Source organism: Hyperolius riggenbachi, chromosome 3 (assembly GCF_040937935.1).
Source record: "Hyperolius riggenbachi isolate aHypRig1 chromosome 3, aHypRig1.pri, whole genome shotgun sequence".
Taxonomy (NCBI): domain Eukaryota; kingdom Metazoa; phylum Chordata; class Amphibia; order Anura; family Hyperoliidae; genus Hyperolius; species Hyperolius riggenbachi.
The window spans coordinates 354,505,660-354,528,639 of NC_090648.1; the positions used below are offsets into that span (position 1 = coordinate 354,505,660).

The 22,980-nt window shown below is 45.5% G+C and overlaps 2 protein-coding genes across 2 annotated transcripts in view; one reads left to right on the forward strand and one right to left on the reverse strand.

Moving 5' to 3' along the window:
- NOP16 (NOP16 nucleolar protein) lies at positions 1–14,832 on the forward strand. Its single transcript, XM_068272834.1, has 5 exons — positions 1–164; positions 5,315–5,423; positions 6,883–6,937; positions 13,057–13,163; positions 14,459–14,832. The coding sequence occupies exons 1-5, from the start codon at positions 61–63 to the stop codon at positions 14,585–14,587; spliced, it is 504 nt and encodes a 167-aa protein (XP_068128935.1). The 5' UTR covers positions 1–60; the 3' UTR covers positions 14,588–14,832.
- Positions 14,776–22,980, reverse strand: part of ARL10 (ADP ribosylation factor like GTPase 10) — a 16,951-nt gene continuing 8,746 nt past the window's right edge. The window contains exons 3-4 of the mRNA XM_068272832.1: positions 22,542–22,717; positions 14,776–15,309 (exon numbers count right to left, since the gene is read on the reverse strand). Of these exons, the coding sequence (XP_068128933.1) occupies positions 15,061–15,309; positions 22,542–22,717 (425 nt within the window). The 3' untranslated portion in view covers positions 14,776–15,060. The remainder of the gene's footprint in view (positions 15,310–22,541; positions 22,718–22,980) is intronic.

Genomic DNA, 22,980 nt, shown 5'->3' on the forward strand with positions numbered 1-22,980 from the left:
TTCACTGCGACCGACGTTCCCTCTACATGTGATGTGTATTGGTAGTGAGTGCGTGCCAAGATGGGGAAAGTGAGGAAGACGAAAAAGAATACTTACAACTACAATATTGATAGAAAGAAACTAAAACGACGAGCTAAGAAGAAAGCGGCTCCGAGGATTCCATGGTGAGGCCCATCAGCCAGCATCGCGTGTGTGCGAGAGAGTTCGTGTGTTGCAGCTTAGGCCATTTCGGCTAGAGGAATATGTTCTGACACGTTATTGTCATGTATTAATAATGTAGCGCCATCATCTTACGTGGTGCTGTACAGAGTAAGGAGGTCAATTGATACTTGACCTGTTCTAGCTGCCTACACATGTTAACAGATGGTACATTTATAGTGTAGGCTCTTAAGGAGTCCATACATTATTCAATTCTCCAAGCAGATTCAATCGTTATTTTATTTTACTTATTGTATTTATAAAGCGCCAACATATTACGAAATCTATCAAAACTTGATTGTGCAGGTTAGATAGATTTTTCTCAAAAGGGGGCAGTTGGGTGCTTGGCGGTAATAGCATTTAATTTCAGGACTATTTTTTTTTATTCAAGTATTTATATAGCGCCGACATATTACGCAGCGCTGTACAGAGTATATTGTCTTGTCACTAACTGTCCCTCAGAGGGACTCACAATCTAGTCCCTACCATAGTCATATGTCTATGCATCAGTGACGGACACAGGCAGCAGTGGGCCCCTGTGCAAAATATCAATTGTGGGCGCCGCGGCAAAAAATGGATGTGGCTATAACCTGCTGCGCGCGAAGTGCGCCGCGGCAAAAAATGGGTGTGGATAGAGCCTGCGGCGCCTAGCGCCGCGGCAAAAAAATGGGCGTGGCATTGACCAGAAAAGGGCGGAGCTAACTGTAATTTAAAGCGATCCCGGGGTGAGAGTGATATGGAGGCTGCCATATTTATTTCCTTTTAAACAATACTAGTTGCCTGGCGGCCCTGCTGATCTATTTGGCTGCAGTAATAAACTGAATTACACCAGCAACAAGCATGCAGCTTAATCTTCTCAGTTCTGACAATATTGTCAGAAACCCCTGACCTGCTCATGCTTGTTCAGGGTCTATGGTTGAAAGAATAAGAGGCAGAGGACCAGAACGGCAGCCAGGCAACTGATATTGCTTAAAAGGAGAGAAATATGGCAGCCTCAATATTATTCTCACCTCAGGTTCCCTTGAAAAGTGCAACGCAAAGACAGTGGGCCCAAGTTTTGGTGACCCTTTCCCCAGAAAATTCACATAATTGTGCAGGTTTTCTCAAGAAAATACACATAATGTGAGCAGATTTGCCCAGAAAATACATTCAATCATGTCGACAGATTTGCCCAGAAAATGCTTTCAATCATGTCGGCAGATATGCCCAGAAAATACGTGCAATGATGTCGGCAGATATGCCCAGAAAATACGTGCAATCATGTCGGCAGATATGCCCAGAAAATACGTGCAATCATGTCGGCAGATATGCCCAGAAAATACGTTCAATCATGTCGGCAGATATGCCCAGAAAATACGTGCAATGATGTCGGCAGATATGCCCAGAAAATACGTGCAATGATGTCGGCAGATATGCCCAGAAAATACGTGCAATGATGTCGGCAGATATGCCCAGAAAATACGTGCAATGATGTCGGCAGATATGCCCAGAAAATACGTGCACTGATGTCGGCAGATATGCCCAGAAAATACGTGCAATGATGTCGGCAGATATGCCCAGAAAATACGTGCAATGATGTCGGCAGATATGCCCAGAAAATACCTGCAATGATGTCGGCAGATATGCCCAGAAAATACCTGCAATCATGTCGGCAGATATGCCCAGAAAATACCTGCAATCATGTCGGCAGATATGCCCAGAAAATACCTGCAATCATGTCGGCAGATTTGCCCAGAAAATACGTGCAATCATGTCGGCAGATTTGCCCAGAAAACACATGCAATCATGTAGCAAATTTGCCCAGAACATACATGCAATCATGTGGCAGACCTGCCCAGAACATACACGCAATCATGTGGCAGACCTGCCCAGAACATACACCTGCTAAAATAAATAATAAAAAAAAACATTTACTCACCTGCAGCAGCAGACCTCCTGTCCCAGCCTCCATCCGGCGCGCAGCTCCCATGGGTGGTTGGGTGGATAGGTAGCCTGGTGGGTAGGTAGGTAGGCAGCCGGGTGGGTAGGTAGGTAGCCCTTAGCCGGGTGGGTAAGTAGCCTGGTGGGTGGCTGGGTAGCCGGGTGGGTAGCCTGGTGGGTGGCTGGATAGGTGGGTGGTTAGGTAGCTGGGTGGGTAGGTAGCCTGGTGGGTCTTTAGGTAGGTAGCCTGGTGGGTTGGTAGGTAGCCGGGTAGGTAGGTAGGTAGCCGGGTGGGTGGGTGGGTAGGTAGCCGGGTGGGTGGGTAGGTAGCCGGGTAGGTAGGTAACCAGCAGGGTGGTTAGGTAGCCGGGTGGGTAGCTAGGTAGCCGGGTGGGTAGGTAGCCGGGTGGGTAGGTGGCCGGCAGGGTGGTTAGGTAGCCGGGTGGGTGGGTAGGTAGCCGGGTGGGTGGGTAGGTAGCCGGGTGGGTGGGTAGGTAGCCGGCAGGGTGGCTAGGTAGCCGGGTGGGTAGGTAGCCGGCAGGGTGGTTAGGTAGCCGGGTGGGTAGCTAGGTAGCCGGGTGGGTAGGTAGGTAGCCGGCAGGGTGGTTAGGTAGCCGGGTGCGTGGTTAGGTAGCGGGGTAGGTAGCCGGGTGGGTGTGTAGGTAGCCGGGTGGGTAGGTAGCCGGAAGGGTGGTTAGGTAGCCGGGTGGGTAGCTAGGTAGCCGGGTGGGTGGGTAGCCGGCAGGGTGGTTAGGTAGCCGGGTGGGTAGCTAGGTAGCCGGCAGGCTGGTTAGGTAGCCGGGCGGGTGGTTAGGTAGCGGGGTAGGTAGCCGGGTGGGTGGTTAGGTAGCCGGGTGGGTGGGTAAGGTAGCCGGGTGGGTAGCTATCCGGGTGGGGGGCCCGACTATCCTCCCTCACTCACCTCGGGGCCCCCCTCCCGGTATGCGCGGCGGCCGGCGGGAGAGCAGAAAATACAGGAAGTCTCCGGCCGGGACTGCAGCAGACGCTAGAGGCAGCTGCTGCTTAGTTTCCGATATGTCTCCAAGTTGGAGACATATCGGAGACCAAGCGGCAGCTGCCTCTAGCGTCTGCTGCAGCCCCGGCCGGAGACTTCCTGTATTTTCCGCTCTCCCGCCGCATGGGGGGGGGGGGGCGAGGTGAGGGGGGAGGACAGAAGTCGGGGCCCCCCAGGTTAAAAAAATAAAAGATTAAAAAAAAAAAAAACTGCAATACTTAATGGGCCCCTGAAGCAGCGGAACTTCAGGGGCCCTCGTGCGGCGGCACGGCCTGCACGGCCGTATGTCCGCCACTGCTATGCATGTATCATGTAGTGCATGTATCATGTAGTGCATGTATCATAGTCTAGGGCCAATTTAGGAGGAAGCCAATTAACTTATCTGTATGTTTTTGGAATGTGGGAGAAAACCGGAGGAAACCCACACAGACACGGGGAGAACATACAAACTTCTTGCAGATGTTGACCTTGCTGGGATTCGAACCGGGAACACAGCGTTGGAAGGCAAGAGTGCTAACCACTCCAGTCGCAAATGCCACGCTTAACGAACGCAAGGTGCTTGGGGTAATGGAAGTCTATGGTTGATGCAAAAAGTGCAATTGCTCTAGTGCGATGCCGACTGAAGGAAAAGTACAAGTGTCTTACTTCGTGCCTGGCAGGGAGTACGTACCTGAACAGGGGGGCTGGCGCTATGTATATGACCCTGTCAGCGCACTTTGCCATAGGGTCATATGATTGTTGTTTTTTTCATTGTAGTGGGATGCGGCAGGGATATTGTACTGCAACGCAAATATCAAGTGTAAAACTGGCCTAATGCTGGGATTACACAATACGTTTTTTGCGTTCGATTCGGCGCGCAATCTATTAACCATTCTATTTTCTGCTTGATTCACTTATCTAAACACTCAGTCCGTATGGACAGACCCTATGGGTACATGAACATGCAGGCGTATAGCTTGCTCAAGTATAGAGATCCTAAATGGATGGGTTGAGGTCACACAAATATGTGACTCCTAAGTAGGGCACTAATACGGATAGGCAGTAGGCACTAATAGACGGGAGGTCCTTGCTTATCCCCCATACTCACTATTATCCTGTCTGAATATGGTGTGGCTATTCCACACAGTGCCTCTAGCTAAAGCCCTACTAACACTGAACTGATTGTACTAGGACAAAGATCCTACAAGGCTAGATAGCCCAATTCCAGAACTGTCAGCCAGTGCAGTACATAAATTCAGTATGAAAACTAGGAGGATAATACAAAGAAAGTGGACGGTGCTATATTACCAAGGTGCTGAAATATGGTTCTCTGACATGTTTCACCTCACGGCTTTTTCAAAGAGATGCTACACATATTTACAGTAATAAGATATATACACAGTATTTACAAAGTGCACCCCCCACCAGCAAAATATCCCCCTGTAAATGCCCCTGTCAGAGCATTTACTGGGGGATATTTAGTTTTTTTGATATGTAGTATTTTTTTTGGCAATGTGATTTATATTATACAAAATTTCAGAAGAAATTTTCGGTCAATTTTTCGATGCCAGTGCCTAAGGAGATATTTTAGCAATATCACTTTAAAGGTGTCCATTCACTAGTCATTTTTACTAGTCCCTATCACATTTGATCATTATGATCAAATCTTCCAAAGATCGATACCGTAATGTGGCTGCTCAATCATAATTTCAATTGATGCCCAGCTGAAATCGATTAAAAATATCTATCCAACCATCTCATACCCCAGATTTTCTTCTTCGCAACCAGGCTCCTATCCTCCGAGTGCTGCGGCAGTGCAATACAGCGTCGGCGAGCTGCACAGTAGTATAAAGCTACTCGTGCATGGTGGGAAAAGCAGTCAGCCGATTTTATATATATATATATATATATATATATATATATATATATATATTCCGATTTTTGATTCCAATTAAATCACGCAGCAGCATGCAGTACTTTTTTAATTGGCATGAAGAATTGGATCGTATAAAAAATCGGAATCATATGTAGTGTGCAAGAGGCCGTAGTCTTGCAGTCTTGCTTAGTTTAACCACGCACCAAAAAGTGAAAGGGGTCAGAATTCTTTCTGTATACATTTTTATAACCCATGTTTCTGTCACAAGCTAGCTATGGTTTCCTGTCCAGTAAGGGGTTTCATGCTCTCCTATGTTTCATTTGCAGTGAACCCATCAGAAATGCCTGGGATTACAGAAAGTCTGTGGCTACAAACCTGGCTGAGATGGGTCTTGCTGCAGATCCGAACAAGCTTCTGCCAATATGTGAAGGAACAGTAAGTACTGATTATTCCTCTATAGCATGTCTACATGGAAAACAAAGAACTTAGGGCAGGTGGAGCCAGTGAAGCCTTAAAGCAGATCCGAGATGAAAAAGTAACTATAAACAAGTAACTTGTCTATATATCTTATCTAAAGTTTAGGTAGTTTACACAGAAAATCTAGCTGCAAACAGCTTAAAAAGTTTGATTATTGCTGTGATATAATGAGGGCAGCCATGTTCTGTTTGTCACACTACTCTGAGGCAAGCTGATAGCATCTCCAGCCCTCAGCTCAATCCCCTCTCCTCCTCCCCTCTGCCTCTAAAATCTCTGGCTAGTAACCTCCTCCTTCCTGCCCAGACAGAGCTCCCATAAGCCCTTGATACATGGGTCTGAGTGCCTTGGCATTTTGGAGAAGCTGTGGTCGAGGCTTGTTTAGTTTATAGGGAGTTAGAGTATTAAAACAAAACAAAAAAAGTATTTGGCTTGAGGAATGGCCTATAAACTATATGAAAGGAACACAATTATGCAATGAGTAAAGGTTTATCTCGGATCCACTTTAAGGTGCATACACACCTCTTGACTAGTCACCCGTCAGGGATCAGGACCTGATTCCCTTGGGTGGTATAATTGCTATAAGGCTGATAACGTGTTCTGTTGCTATGAGCGAAGAAACAACAGAGCAGTGCGTGCGTGACATCACGTGGCTGGTGGGTTAGCAGCTCAAACAATGCAATTGGGCGTTGCAAGGGTGAATTGATCGCAGATCACTTGCGGGTTGAGGGATGCTGTACACAGGCCTATCAGCTGAGGCGGCAATGATCGCCTCCTTAGTCAGGCGTGTGTACGGGCGTTAAGAGCCAGCATGATCACTAAAGCCCAACTCATAGGGCGTATAAATAAATACACCATATGATACTTTAGTAAGCAATGTGTCTTTTGTAGTTTTATGTTAGACAAGGCTTCTGCTGCTGAAAATTCTATTCTACAAATGTAATGGTATCATGTAGCAGTCCATCTAGAAAGGTAATAGCAAGCTCTTTGCGCAGGCTCTCTGCTGCTTCTGTAAGCATCTTTATGCTATTTAGACTGTAATGGGGGAAAGTTACTAAAACTAGCCACATACTAATAGCTGCATGACGTGGCAAAACAACCAGTCCCTCTATGATTAGTGTCTACAATCTCAAAAAGATTTCTGGGTGACAGAAGGCTACGTAGTTTTAGTTACCGCTCAGAGATGGGTATTCCTGTTCAGGAAGCAGCAGCACAGGATCATGTCTCCCACCTTTATGTGGATTTTATGGTCCTTTATTGTTAATTTAAAAACTATGAAATGAGTGAAAAATCCTATTTATGTATCTGGATTGCTACAAAGGGTTCAGTTTCATGAGGTAAAATTTCCATACTATATCTGAACACACTTTGATTAGCTGTAGTTTTATGCTGACTTGTTTTTCCTATGAATTCTTTACAGACGGGCAACACAAATGTTAAACAGAGAACAGTTCGAAAGCCATATGTAGTAGACGGTAAGATATACATGTGCTGTGAAATAACTTGTTTTGAGCCTTAGTGTTTGTGTTTCCCTTTGTTTTGTCAAATCATTTTTGTGTTTTCTTTTATTAACCGCCTCTGGACCGTGTGTAGTGAAATCTACCGTCCTTGTTTATGGATTCTTAAACCTGACATGGGTAGATTTAACTACACAGGCTTTTTGCACTCCCATAAAGATCACACACATGCACTGCCACTAACTCAGTTGAGCGGTCATTAGACAGCTGAATTGTATGTAAGGATCAGGAGGCAGTTTTATTGGCTCCAGACCCTGTGATCAATGTGAGCCAATCAGTGATCACAGGGTCAGAAATTGCTATAAAAAAAATAGGCTGCCATATTTCTTTCCTTTGAAACAATATTAGTTGCCTGGCACCCCTGCTGATGTATTTGGCTGCAGAAGTGTCTGAATAACCCCAGAAACATGCAGCTAATCTTGTCAGATTTGGGTCTATGGCTAAACGTATTAGTCAGAGCATCAGCAGGACAGCCAGGCAACTGGTATTGCTTAAAAGGAAATAAATATGGCAGCCTACATATCCCTCTCACTTCAGTTGTACTTTAATGCAAACCTGAGACTAATGGTGTGTACACACTTAAAAGATTAATGAAAGATCTTAGACCAAATTTACCCCCTTCCATGTAGTTTGAGAGCCATACCTACACAGTCTATTCTATTGAGCTGAACTTCCCATCAGATAGAAACCTTTGCAAGATGCTGCACACACAGATGCTGTACAGACATAAAAGATCCGTATCTGCAAAAGATCCATTCCTGCAAATTGCATTCATAGTCTATGAGATCTGCAGATCCTCATACACACCTTGTTTAACAGACATTCATCTGCAGATCGGATCCACCAGGATGGATCTTCAGATCTGCAGATGAATGTCTGTTAAACAAGGTGTGTATGATGATCTGCAGATATCATAGACTATAAATGCATTTTGCAGGAACGGATCTTTTGCAGGAACAGACCTTTTACAGATACTGATCTTTTGAATGTGTACAGCATTTTTGTGTACTGCATCTTGCAAAGATTTTTATCTGATGGGGAGTGTAGAGTATGGCTCTAATACTACATGGAAGGTGGTAAAATTGGTCTGAGATCTTTTTATTAATCTTTCAAGTGTGTATGTAGCATAACTAAAAGAGAAAAAGTATAGATACCTGGAGGTTCCTTCCTTTTAACTTAGCTGTAGGGATAGCAGTGGTGCTTGGATGAATGATTCCTGTAAATGCATTTGTGTTAACATTTGCATGCGAGTGTGCAAAGGGTTAACTGTCTATATCTGCTTTACTTCTGGCATTGGAGAGGCAGGGGAGTGATAAAGTTTAGATCATGAGGCAGCACTACACTAATAGAAAACAGAAATTAGGTTATTGTGGTTTGCAGTGTTCCTCCCTCTGGTGGTCAGAAATAGAAATGTTCCTCTTGGCACTAGATCTGGGAAGCAGGAAATTTGGGCGCATGAGACAAGTGGACAAAAAGGGCGCTGCCATTCACTCCCATAATAAATATCGTTTAATTGGCGCCCAACAGGAAAAAAGGGCGCCGGAGAAAAATAACGTTTTAAAAGCGGCGCCCGGAGACTTTTAATGTTTTATAACTGCTTCTCATGATTACACATTATTTAATGATTTATAATTTTTTACACATTATTTTTAAACGAAAAACAGTACAATATTTTTAAAACATTATTTTTAAACGAAAAACCGCACAATATTTTTTAAAACGTTATTAATGCTTATCACAGGGGGTCTTAGGTTTAGGCACCAACAGGGGAGTCTTAGGTTTAGGCACCACCAGGGGGGTCTTAGGTTTAGGCACCACCAGGAGGGTCTTAGGTTTAGGCACCACCAGGGGGTCTTAGGTTTAGGCACCACCAGGGGGGTCTTAGGTTTAGGCACCACCAGGGGGGTCTTAGGTTTAGGCACCACCAGGAGGGTCTTAGGTTTAGGCACCACCAGGAGGGTCTTAGGTTTAGGCACCACCAGGAGGGTCTTAGGTTTAGGCACCACCAGGAGGGTCTTAGGTTTAGGCACCACCAGGAGGGTCTTAGGTTTAGGCACCACCAGGAGGGTCTTAGGTTTAGGCACCACCAGGGGGGTCTTAGGTTTAGGCACCACCAGGGGGGTCTTAGGTTTAGGCACCACCAGAGGGGTCTTAGGTTTAGGCACCACCAGGGGGGGTCTAGGGGTTAGGGATAGGTATAGGCAGGGTTCTGTGTGAGAGTAGGGTTAGGTATAGCTTTAGTAAAATTCTTATTAATGTTTTATAAAACATTATAAATTTCACTTTTTAAACAGGGAAGATTAACGTTTTTACAATTGCCGATTTCATACACATTATTTAATGATTTATAACTTTATAAAACATTATTTTTAAACGAAATATAGCACAATTTTTTTTAAACGTTATTCATGCTTATCGTTTAAAACCGTGCGCCCTTTTTTAACGTACGCCTAGATATGTTGTACAGTACAATGTCATTGTACATTTGTCCTAGACAAGATACTACTCATCAAGCTTCCCCAATCAGAATATGGGAGGAGGTGTGGCCTACTTGTGACTCACAGCAGCTGATCTGTATACTTGTTCTGGTCACTGTTCAATAAGATGGTAGTAATTTTAACTTGATGCAAATTTCATGACTTTGATGTGAATTTATACCAGGGCTGTGGAGTCGGTACAAAAATCTTCCGACTCCAACTCCTCAGTTTATGAAAACACGACTCCGGGTATCAAAAATGGCTCCGACTCCTTAGTCTAATACTTAACAGGGCTGTGGATTTTGTACAAAAATTATCCGACTCCTCAGTTTATGAAATAAACAACTCTGACTCCAACTCAGAGTGCCCAAAATTGCCTCGACTCCGACTCCACAGCCCTGATTTATACAGCTATGCTGGCCATCCCAGCCTGTCATTGCCAATGTGAATGCCCCAGCATGCTGTCTGTATTAGATCCACCAGAGCCCCATACCACCTGGGTTTCCCGGGATGTAGTGCTGCCACCTTGCTGAAAAAAAGTCTCTTCCTTTTCTATATTTGATATAAAAATTCCAGGGCCATTTTCTGCAAGGGAGCAGATCTGTGCACCTAAGCAAGGGTTGCCACGGTATACCGGTATGACGATATACTGCGGTTTGATTGCACATGGTAATCATACCATGCACAATCTGTTTACCAGTTTTCGGGGGGGGCGGGGCGCAGAGCGACGTAGCGGCGGGTCCAAATATTTGTTTAATACCGTGGTATTTTTTTTTTTGACAGTTTATCATAACGTGGAATTTTATACAGTTGCAACCCTAACCTGAACCCAACTGATACGGGGTTCTAATGTTTGGAGGAGCGTTAGATATACAGTATATCTTTAATTAAAATTTAAATAGTTGGAGTCGGTGCATATTTGTACAACTCTGTCTCTAGTTACCCAAAAATTGCTTTGACTCCAACTCCACAACCCTGTATTGCATCATGCAGTAGGCAGCTAGCCGTGGCATGGTGTGATTGACATTATACAAGCTTTCTGCTGGTTACCTATTGGTGCAAAGTGGTAAATAGTTGATAGCCATTAGATACTGATTGTTTTACTGTTCTGCTGCAAATAACCACCCTGTTTGATGCCCAGAGCAGAGTTTTACTTATGGGGCTGCTGTTTTGGTATGTACAATTTCTGAAAATGGCATTAAAGAGGAACTGTAACGACAAAACGGCCCCTGGGGGGTACTCACCTCGGGTGGGGGAAGCCTCAGGATCCTAATGAGGCTTCCCACGCCGTCCTGCGTCCCTCGGGGGTCTCGCTGTAGCCCTCCGTACAGCCGTGACGCAATATTTACCTTCCTGGCTCCTGCGCAGGCGCTCTGATGCCTCTCGGCGCCGAAGTAGGCGGAAATACCCGATCGCCGTCGGGTCTGCTCTACTGCGCAGGCGCAAGTTTCCGGCGCCTGCGCAGTAGAGCGGACCCGACGGAGATCGGGTATTTCCGTCTATTTCCGTGCCGAAAGTTGCCACAGCGCCCCCGCTGGAGCCAGCAAAGGTAAATATTGAACTGACAGTCGGCACAGTCGCCGGCTGTTCGGAGGGCTGCGGCGAGACCCCCGTGGGACAGAGGACGGCGTGGGAAGCCTCATTAGGATCCGGAGGCTTCCTCCACCCGAGGCAAGTACCCCCCCAGGGGAGGTTTTTGTTGTTACAGAGTCTCTTTAAGGCCTCTTTCAAAGTAAATGGGCAGCTGAAGGCAGTTAATTCACCATGTGTCAGTCGCTCTTGTGCACTGGCTGGGTGCTTGCTAGCTGTTCTGACTTAGGGCTCGTTTCCACTGTTGCGGTGCGGAATCGCCTGGATTCCACCGCAGAAGAAATCGCATGCGGCTGTGTTTCCGCATGCGGATTTAGCCGCGATTTCGCATGGCAAGGAGCCAGGCGAATTTAACCATGTCACTGCCTGAGTAAAGCTCCATAGCAAACCATGCGAAATCGCGGGGAAATCCGCATGACAAAGCCGCATGCGATTTCCCTATTAAATGCATTAGCGGCGATTCGCCCGCATTCCTCCCGCACGCGAAATTTGACGGCTCTGCCGTGCAGATTTCTGCCGCACCGAAAAACGCTCCCGCCATCGTACAAGTGGAAACAGCCACATCCACTTACATTGACTATGCGAATCCGCATGCAGTGCTCGCATGCGGATTCGCTATAGTGGAAACGAGCCCTTACCAGCATAACTGTCAAGCCAGCATACATTTTAGCACCGTCTTTATGCTCGTCGGCTTAGCATACAAAGGAGTGCTGTGCGCAGAGGGGTTAAGGTTACTTGCACACGGGGTGGAGGTTATTAGTTGCCCACCCCTGGATGGTTCTGAGACTTCTATGTAAAAGCACTTGTGTGCTAATTTGTTACAGCTTAGCCAGTGTGTCTGGCTAAGCTGTCAGATACACTGATGTATGGCCTGTTACAGGCCACATGTATCGGACATAATTGCACTGTAGTATACCTTACTGTGCCCTCCCCTTTCCCTCCTACCTAATGCCAGTTTCTACCTATGCATCTTTAGAGTAGATCAGGTCAGAGTATTGTACTGCCAACTTCTTGTCTCTCTCATCTAAACACCATTCTCTGACTCTTTCCTGTGATAAGTCATTTTACATCAAACAGGCATTTTATGAACGCTGCTGACATGATACAGTTGTTGTTTGGGATGCATTTTGGGGCCCCAAATGGAATTCTGATCTTTTTTTTTTTTTATGTTGGGTATGTCTCCTTTTCCTTAAGGTGCATACACACATCAGACCATAGTCTTTGGAAAATGAAAGATCACAGACCAATTTTACCCCCTTCCATGTAGTATGAGAGCCATACCTACACAGTCTATTCTATTCAGCTGAACTCCCCATCAGACAGAAATATTTGCAAGATGCTGCACACATTCAAAAGATCAGTTCATGTAAAATGCATTCATAGTCTATGATATCTGCATATCCTCACACACCTTGTTTAACAGACATTCATCTGCAGATCAGATCCACCAGGATGGATTTTCAGATCTGCAGATGATTGTCAGATATGCAGATGAAGTCTGTTAACCAAGGTGTGTATGAGGATCTGCAGATATCAGACTATGAATGCATTTTGTGTGCAGCATCTTGCAAAGATTTTTATCTGATGGGGATTCAGCTCAATAGAATAGACAGTAGGTATGGCTCTCATACTACATGGAAGGGGGTAAAATTGGTCTGTTATTTTTCATTTTCCAAAGACTGGTCTGTGTGTATGCACCTTTAGTGAGGAAGGGAAGGAGATGCGTATGGGAATCTGTACATTCAGGTTAAATACTTCTTCATTTAGAGAAGGATGCTGTCGGCTGCTCTGTAGGGTTTCTCCACACTGATTGCTGGTATTACTGCAGCTCCCACTATGATAATGACACTCACATGCTGCAGTTACTGGAGACACTTGATTTGATTGCATGTTTCATAACAGACAAGACTTTTTTAATGTTCATCTGATGAAGTGCATGCCATGAACTGACTGTATAGACTTGTACCAGTAAGATCAGTGTTTAGTCTAAACTCACCAATACTTTTTTAGCACTGAAGGCTGCGGCTAGTGTCCCTTCCAAACAGACTATGGGCATCTCTTCTGACATGGTCATGTACGTTCGCCACATGGTGGAAAACTATGGTGAAGACTACAAGGTACCTGATGGTCGTAAAAAGTTTGTTGCAATGATTTTGAGGTTTTTTTTCTGTTTGTTTCAGGCACCATCAGAGAAAACCTAATGGATTTTGTAAATTAACCCAGGTTTTGCAGCCATACAGCTTAAAAACAAATGTTCCTTTTGTAGGAATGTTTAAAAGAAATATTACTCACTTGTTCGAAGGGGATTTTATGTATATCAAACCTACTCTGGCAGTAGTTGAACCATAATCCCCTGCTGTGTGATTGCCCTCTTTCTTAGCAGGAGCTTCAGAAGCGGATAATACAACAGTTATTCTTATCTGATGCAATTAGGAAAGTCAGTGCAGTGCAGATAATTTCCACACAGCTGCATGATTAAAAAAAAAACTAACCTACATCATGACAAATCAGATATCTGGGCTGGTTCTTAAGGTGTTAAAAACAGTGTAGTGAGAGAATTAAAGCCTGGGAAGTACTGGAGGCATACTTATTTCTAGTGCCAAGATCGATTGCACATGACAGTTGTTAAAATGACCCTTGTGCTTGACAGACTCGTCTCCAGAATTCATAAAATATGGCAAGATTCCCAGCTCTGTCATGCAGCTACACATGTCTCTCTGTAATGACATGGTAAGATTTGTGTGTTAGATCATGTGCTGCAGGTTGTGAAGTAAAGCGTATCCTAATTGATCCTGCCAGAGTACCACTGCCCCTTCCCCCTGCATACATATGAAATTGGCGCCAGTAGACTTGGGTGTAGGATAAAGCCAGTATATGGCTGATCCTGCTTCTGCACAAGTCTGGCCCGTGTTAATTACTATTCCCCCTCCAGGCCGCCATGGATATTGGGGGAATGCTATAATTCATCTTCCAGCTATTGCTGGAGGCTGAATTATTGTGTTTAACTTCGGCTCAGTCTTCTGACAAAGCTGACGTTTCTCACTGAGCACCGCTGTAGAAGTGATTATAGTCTATGGTAGTGCCCAAATCTAGCAGCGCTGAAAAGCACTGCTCCGCTCCCCCTATGCCTGAGAATGGTTGCTTTAACTACCTTACCAGCATTTCATCTGCTGTGCCTCCCAGATAACTTAACTCCACCACCAATAATTTTTCCCTTCTGCCAGCATAACTCCCAAGCCGATGGGATGCTACATTTTAAAATTAGAATTACTTACTAGATGTTGAACTGCACTGTAAGCCATTTAAATCTGGATACAACATTTTGATTGAGCAATACACAATGGATTTCCTAGATAGCTATTTCTATCAGACTACTGCTGTTCCAATATGCTAATGTCTTCCTGTCCTCTAGGCAATGGCACGAGATGATCAGAATTATTACCAGGACACACCTAAACAGATACAGCGGAAAATTAACTTGTACATAAGGCACCATCCTCAGGAGTACCAGGCTCTGCTGGCTTCTAGAACAAAGCCGTGACCTTCAGCCAACGACTGGATCTGTTTTATAGACTTTTAAACAGCCTGTGATTGGAACGGACATTCTTCCATCTTGTCACCTAACAGAGGTTGAGCTCAGCCGAGTCCACAAAGGACAGAATATGAATGTGTGCTGGGCTAATGAAAAAGCAAGACCAGCTTTGACAAAAATTTGCCACATGACCAATGTTAGAATTCATTTTATATTTGTAACATTAAATATGGAAATGCCTAAGGAATATTTTATTACACCTTGTACAATTTTTTTTGTTTGTTTCTCATATAAAATAAGTTATATAATCAGTAGTAAAGACCTCTTTCCTAAAAGCCAGAGGTGTAGCAGGGACCAGCCCTCACTTCTGTCCCCTGAGTGCATCTTATGGCATCTGTTCCAAGTACCCAGTCAGTCTATCCAGTGCACATAGTGGAAGCTCAGGTGTGCTTGAAAGGTGAGTGGACATGTCCACATGTCCATTATGCAGTGCTGTCTCTGCCCACAGTCTGCCAGAAGCTGTTCTGTAGATGGATGACAGCTCTTTGTGTGTCTTTCACTTTTTGGAGCCTTTCTTCCAGCAGTGATTTCACAGTCTGTAAACTTGTACTCTGGCCGAACCCATCACATACAGCACTAGTTCCTAGTAAGGTCACTTCTCTTGTTCCCTGGATCCGGTGTAATGACAGTTCCCAGTGAATGTCTGAGATGCCGACTGCAGAATTACAGTCCTAAGGAGGGTTAGAGAAAAGTGTTAATAGACAGTCCTGAAGCTTTTCCCAGCACGTTATGGGCCTTTGTTAATAAAGCAGACATTAACAGCTTGCTTTGTAATTTGCTGTCAAATGCTGCACTTTACGTAAAGCCATAAAATACCTTTCTTCTAGCACAGTGTAGGCATCTAGGTGTAGTACTGGCAGCAGTAATGTTGTTGGGCCCCAACATAATTGGTATGGAGAACCCAAACACCCATCCACACAACATTTTGTTGCCTGATATATTCTTTACAGATAATTTTGGACCGAGATCTTCTATAGGAATACATTAATTTTCATGGTGCTGGATTTTCCTTTGAAAGTGATGATCAGGGCCGGCCTTAGGTTTCACAGCGCCCTGAGCGAAACCTGATTTTGGTGCCCCCCCCCCCCCATCCTCTTCACGCGCGCACACACACACCTACGATCTCCCCTTTATTATATAAAGGCATATTCCCCCCTTTAGTGTATGTATAGGCTAGGCTTGCAGATCCTCTTTTAGTGTATATAGGCAGATCCAAGACTAGGACTATGGTAGGATTAGCTTGAGAGCTCCTCTGAGGACAGTCAGTGACATGACTATGTACTCTGTAAAGTGCTGCAGGAGAGGTCAGTGCTATACAAATACATAATAACAATATGGTAGGACATTAGACTATGACTATGGTAGGATTAGATTGTGAGCTCCTCTGAGGACAGTGACATGACTTTGTACTCCGTAAAGTGCTGCTGAAGATGCCAGTGCTGTGTAAATAAATGGTAGCACATTGGGCTATGACTATGTTAGAACAGCACGGCCGCGTAGTGGTTAGCACTCTCGCCTTGCAGCGCTGGGTCCCTGATTCAAATCCCAGCCAGGCCAACATCTGCATGGAGTTTGTATGCCCCCCGGCTGTCTGTGTGGGTTTCCTCTAGGCACTCTGGATTCCTCCTGCATCCCAAAAACATACAGATAAGTTAATTAGCTTTCCCCTAAATTGGCCCTAAACAGGAATACATACACTACACTGATACAGACATAGTAGACTATGGTAGGGATTAGATTGTGAGCTCCTCTGAGGGAGTTAGTGACAAGACTATGCACTCTGTACAGTGCTGCCGAAGATGTCAGCACTAAATAAAAAAATTTGTAATAAAATAAATGGTAGGATTAGACTGTGGGCTCCTCTGAAGACAGTCCGTGACATGACTGTACTCTGTAGAGTGCTGCAGAAGATCATGTCAGTGTTATATAAATGAATAATAATAATATGGTAGGACATAAGAGGGTTGCAAGTAGACTGAGGCAAAGAAGGTGACACAGGAGACGCATGGAAGGTGAGCACGGGGGGGGGGGGGGGGATGCATGGAAGGTGGGCACAGGAGGGATGCATGGAAGGTGGGCACAGCATGCAAGGAAGGTGGGCACAGGGGGCGTAAGGAAGGTAGGAAGGTAGGAAGGTGAGCACAGTAGGATGCCAGGAGAGTAGTCACACAAAGAGATGCACAGGGAGAGAGGGTGGACACAGGATAGAGACAAAGATGGACACTAGAATAGAGATCAAATGGCAAAAATAAGAAGCCAGAATATCGCCTCAGTCTGGCTGTGTCTCAGCTCCCACCTCCATGTACGGCTTGCAGGCTATGTAGATGTTATCTCTGTCTCTGATCTCCCCCTCCGTGTACAGCTGCCGGCTGGGTCTGGTTGTGTCTCTGATCTTCCTCTCCTCCATGTACTGCTCCCAGTGCTAGTCTCCCTCCACTGCTCCTCACTCCTCTTAGTACAAATTTCGCGCCACAGCTGCTGCTGAACACTGACACGCAGCTGAAGAAACATCAAGGGGGGAGGAAGCAGGAGGAGGGGTAGGCGGGGCACTGGTCCTTCTGCTAATCAGCAGCTCAGTATTGAGAACACTGACCCAGTGGGTCAGTATGAACTTGGGCGGAGCTACCACGGAAGATGGACCTGCCAGAGCCCGCAGCCAAGTACATTTTCGCCAGAACGACAGGAGCACCCCCCTGGAAGCTGGCGCCCTGAGCGACTGCTCTGGTCGCTCAGGTCAAAGGCCGGCCATGGTGATGATGTCACACACCTATAGCTGAAACTTGAAAAAAATGTTTTGGTAAATGAAAAAAAAAAAAGTGTAAACATACTAAAAACGATCATCTATTGGGAGGGGGGGGGGGAGGGGGGAAGGCAGCAGAAGAGTCAATTCGGCCACTGTCTATTGCCAGCAGCCAAATTACACGCTCCCCCCCCCCCCCAAATTTGAGCACCAGCAATCACTGGTTCCCTAATCAATCACTGAGCATTGCTATACCCATAATTCCCATTACGATCCAGCTCTGCATCAGAATTAGCTGTCCCTACTTCCTCTGCTGTTGAGAGTAACTTTGTAGCCAGCACTGCAGTTTCAGTCCAGTGTAAAGGGAACCTGAAGTGAGAGGGATGTGGACCTATTTACAGTAAGTTGAAAAGATACTTTGCCAGGTTTTCCTGCTGATCCTCTGCTTCTAATACTTGTAGCACTAGGCCCTGAACAAGCATATGTAGATCAAGTATTTTACAAGATTAGCTGCATGCTTATTTCTGGTGCGATTCAGACACTACTGAAGCCAAAGTTCAACAGGACTGCCAGGCAAATGCTATTGTTTAAAGGGACTCTGAGCACCTCTCATGGGTATGCCTTTAAGCCAGACGACTTCCAACAAAGTCGTGCTACGACCCCTTTGGAGAAGCCTCTTCCTGCTTTATTCAGTGATGCACTTCTCTAACAGAAGACGGGTGACCCGGAAGTTATAACATAGCCAAGATAGCAGCCGCGATTGTTACATCGAACAAAAACTATTTGGTGTATAAAGGCGATTCAAGCATCAAATGAAAGCGGAGAGCACAAACTACAGAAAGGTATGCATAGTTAATTACGTTGCAGTAATGGTCGGAGTTTCTTTAAAGGCATACCCATGAGAGGTGCTCAGTATCCCTTTAAAAGGAAATGTATATGGTTACCTCCATATCCCTCAATTCAGGTCCCCTTTAACTACTATGCTTACCACTAGGATGGTCAATGAGATACAAAATATAAGTTGATGCAGGATTATAAAATCTGATACAGCTTGAAGTGGACCAATCAGATACCACGTTAGCAGGATTAGATTGGTCAATTTTCAATCTGCATAATTTTGCGTCCATATTTATTTGCATTTCATTGACCATCCCTACTGATGACAAATATTCATGCTGTGGTAGAGAAAGGAACTTGGCAGTGGTAATTGCGCTCTAGCAAAGAACACCCCACTTCGTTTTCAGGAGTGAGATCTGCATCACATGGCTCTGGAACAGCTGGTTGAAATAGTAAAAATGTGTAAAGACAGGTCCTATGCATCTCTACTTGAGATGCATATTCTCAGTTGATGCAGAATTATTCAAATTTATGCATCTTGAAAATGGACCAGTTCAATATCACCAAGGTCGAATTCGCCCATTTTCAAACTGTTTGCAGAACTTAACATTATTTTAATCCTACTGAGCATCTGTGCAAACAATGCAAAACCTGGGGAGTTGAACAGAAACACTAAAAACAGTCTGCTAGTAGATGTCGAGTTTGTAAACCCACACAGAGTCATATTAGATTATGACAGCGCTAGTTTTCCCATTGGACTGAAAGTGCAAAGCCTATCTCAGCTCATTTATTTGTGGCAAGATGGATTATTTCACAGGGGTTAAAAGCTACAAGTCAGATTAGCGGGTATCACACGCGCATCCCTGCTTAAGTGACGGAGCTCCGCTCTGCCAGCGGCGATCGCCATTATCAGACTATATGTACAGTGATGCTATCTACTGCAGTGCTGTACTGGGGACAGCCCTGTCACTCAGCTGTCCCCTGGAGAGAGGGGAAGGGGGGGGGGATAAAAAAAAAAAAAAATAAAAATAAAAAAAAAAAAAAAAATCGCTCTCATAGGCTAATGCCTATGAGATGATCCTGCTGGAGGGGGGGGGGGGGGGGGGGGGGGGTTAAATAAAATGCTCAGTTGTACGGTTCTGCAGCGAGCTTGTAAAAAAATAGCCTGGTCACTAGCAGGTTGTACACCTGTGGTCCTTAAGTGGTTAAGGGGAACTTAAACTGAGAGGGATATGGATGTTTCCTTTTCATCAATACCAGTTGCCTGGCAGTCCTGATCCCTTTGGCTGAAGTAAGGCTGAATCACACACCTGAAACAAGCAAGCAGCTAATCCAGTCTGACTTCAGTCAGAGCACCTGATCTGCATGCTAGTTCAGGGGCTGTGGCGGAAAGTATTGGCAACACCGGATCAGCAGGAGAGTCAGGCAACTGGTATTATGTTAAAAGGAAAAATCCATATCTTTCTCAGTTTAGGTTCCCTTTAAAGTATGAAACAGAGCAGAGCTAATAACCCTTTGAACTCCCCTGCATTAAGACCTTATCTGAAGCAGTGTCTCACTGTTTCTGAAATGCTTCAGAAAATAGGACTCCCTCTGGCTCAAGTTGGGTCAGAGAGCTCGGAGCAGATCTTTTGCGTAGATAACTGAAGTTTAACTCTTCTTGTACTGGAAACAATAGGAGACTGGTTCTTTGCTACTAATGTTCTATTTATTAGCTGTACTACACATACAAATCATATCATAAGTTTATCTTCGCTTTAAATTCCCTTTAAATGTATTTGTAAAGCAGAAAAAAATGCAAATTCAGTCATACTGAATTCTGAGAAAACTGCCAAAATCCCCTCCACCCTTATTAATGGAAGCATTTGGGCACATTTAAGTGTCCTGTCATTTTGGTGCTGATACCCTAAAACAGCTCTTATGTATACAAGCATTGTAACATGACGAGTTTACACACAAGTGCATTTTAGAAGTAAACTGGGCATTTAAACGCTGATAAAATGTCTGTGTACTCTCCGGGCCTCAGATTTAAGCCTTGTACACATGTATGTATTCTCTTGTAAACTTGCAAGGGCAGGGACCTCTCCTGAGAGGCAAAGAGTGTCCCAATCACGAATGGCACAGCAAACAGGTCAGGTATATGCAGATCTGCAAAGTGTTTCACCGTGGAAGTTTGCCCCAACGAGGCTCTCTCCTCCCTTGTCAGATGGTGTAGGGCAGGGGACCCCAACCTTTTCCGGCCCGGGGACCACTTACTGATCAAATTTTTCTCCGGGTGGGGGTGGGTTATTGCGCGCACGACCTAGTGGACAGTGTCGTGCGCAGCGGGTTACGGGGGGAGGGGCTGGGGTGCGGTGGCATAGCTAGCATAGTTGCCTCAGTATAGGGTGTTTAGTTGCCCCAGTATGGCTAGTATAGTCCCAGTATGGGTCGGTAGTGCCCTAGTATAGCGCCCAGTATAGCTAATATAGTGTCCAGTATGGGTAGGTAGTGCCCCAGTATAGCTAGTAAAGTGCACAGTATAGTGCCCCAGTATAGCTAGTAAAGTGCACAGTATAGTGCCCCAGTATAGCTAGTAAAGTGCCCAGCATGGCTAGGCTAGTATAGTATAGTTACCCCAGCATGGCTAGTATAGTTACCCCAGCATGGCTAGTATAGTTACCCCAGCATGGCTAGTATAGTGCCCCAGCATGGCTAGTATAGTGCCCCAGCATGCGTAGATGGTGCCCTCGCAGCCGCCGCTTCTGTTACCTTATGAGCGGGCGGGCGGCCGCTTCCGGATTCCCCCATGCGCCGCTCTCCTTCATGCATGAAGTACTATCTCCTCCTATAACAGGCACAGCAGCGCGTCTTGCGTCTGCTGTAAGGAGGGAAGGAGGAGGGGCAGCGGCTTCCTGTAGCGGCGATATGCATCGCCGCTACCATGGGAACCGCTGCCCCGCCTCCTTCCCTCCTTACAGCAGATGCAAGACGCGCTGCTGTTATAGGAGGAGATAGTACTTCATGAAGGAGAGCGGCGCATGGGGAAATCCGGAATCGGCCGCCCGCTCATAAAGTAACAGAAGCGGCGGCCGCAGGGGGAGGGGCAAGATGACAGACCCGCCGCAGCCCAGCTGGACACTGCCAACGGACCGGCAGTGGGCCGCGGCCCGGTGGTTGGGGACCCCTGGTGTAGGGCACAAGACCTCCGATGTCAATGTGACCAGGCACTGAATTGCCAAGGGCAAGTCCACAATCTATAACTAGGCAAGGTACAGAATCAGAGCGCACTATCCACAGAACAAACAAATACACAGGATCCTGGAGTAAAGCCAAGCTTAATAACAAGTCTGAGCAAAGGTGGATCAGCGCATCTCCAGGCCGCCTCTGAATGGCCACCAATCAGAGGTGCGCTGAGCCCCCCCCAGCGCACCTCTGCCTGGTGATGCGCTGATCCACCTTAGCGCAATTTTAAATTTTTACTTGGTAGCGCACCCAGGCTATGCATAATTTATGGTTAGTGTTAACGCCCCTCCCACGGGGGATGACTTCTTCGCAGTGGGAGGGAAGAGTACCTAAGTTGCATGCAAGCCATTACGGAAACCAACACCCTCCAGTGGTAGACAGGTGCATTTTATTTGAATGCTGGGTGTGTATTTTATCCCACTAGTAGGGGCTTGCACTCTCAAGCAGGCAGTCATAAGGATGCAATCTGTTTTTAGGTAGCATTGTTCCTTTTCTCGCCATTAATAACAAGTCTACTCAATCAAACGGGGTTCATTAATAAATGATACAGTAAGGACACAGGATACTGTATATCAGATTGGGGACAGTAGATATGGGATACTCTGGTCATGGGATAGTTGACACCAGATTTCTGGATGTTTCTGTTGCACTGGTGGATATAGTCCTGCAACCTTGCCTCACAGCCTGTACCCAGCATGGTCGACAAAACTGCAGCAGGCAGAATACTATTGTGTAGGATAGCTACATAGGAAGCCAAGTACCATACTAGTACATTTACGGGATGTGGAAGGAAACCCATCAAACAGTGTCCCAGCCCAGATGCAAACCTGAGAGTAGGGATGTTCAAAGAAATGCAAATATTTCTGAATTCATGCAGGATTATGTACATTTTTATGCAAATATATGCTGAACATGGGGGGTGAGCTTGACTGGTTAATTTTCAAGCTGCATATTTGCATAAAGATTTACATGAACTTGGAATTTTTTGCATCTCATTGATCATCCCCATTTGAGAGCAGAACTGGAAGGCCAGAGCGCTATCCACTCAGTCCCCATTCCATCCAAATACAGAAGACGTAGGCGTGAGAAGCTTGCTCTTACCTGTTTGTTTGCAAGCACCATCAGGGGCAACTTTGGTGCCTCTTCTAGCAGGAGATGCAGCTCATGTCTAGCCAGCTGCAAGCGTTTGTCATCAGTGGCATCCACAACAAAAACCATAATGTGCGCGTTCTTCAGATAGTGACTCCAGTATGTTCGAAGGTTCTGGCTACCTCCAACTGGGAGGGAACACAATGAAATACATTACATATTCAGGTGTGTCCTCCAACAGCTCACAGGCTGTCAGACCAGCCAAGCTACATCAGACAATCACACAGGACACACTAAAACCAGCTAGCTAGGTAATAAAAGAACGAATAATGCAAAGCTTGGTTTCAATGCAATACAAACCGGCTTTAAAGCTTAGTAATTAGAAGGTTCATGTGCTTTTTTTTTTTTTTTTTAAGAGATGAGGCTTACGCTGCTCAAAATTGTCTTTCAT

What these genes read in the sequence shown, in the direction of transcription:
- NOP16 (XM_068272834.1), top strand. Translation starts at nt 61, where the DNA reads ATGGGGAAAGTGAGGAAGACGAAAAAGAATACTTACAACTACAATATT. An exon ending in TGCCAATATGTGAAGGAACA is followed by an intron (nt 5,424 to 6,882) that starts GTAAGTACTGAT and finishes AATTCTTTACAG; the next exon opens with ACGGGCAACACAAATGTTAA. An exon ending in ACTATGGTGAAGACTACAAG is followed by an intron (nt 13,164 to 14,458) that starts GTACCTGATGGT and finishes CCTGTCCTCTAG; the next exon opens with GCAATGGCACGAGATGATCA.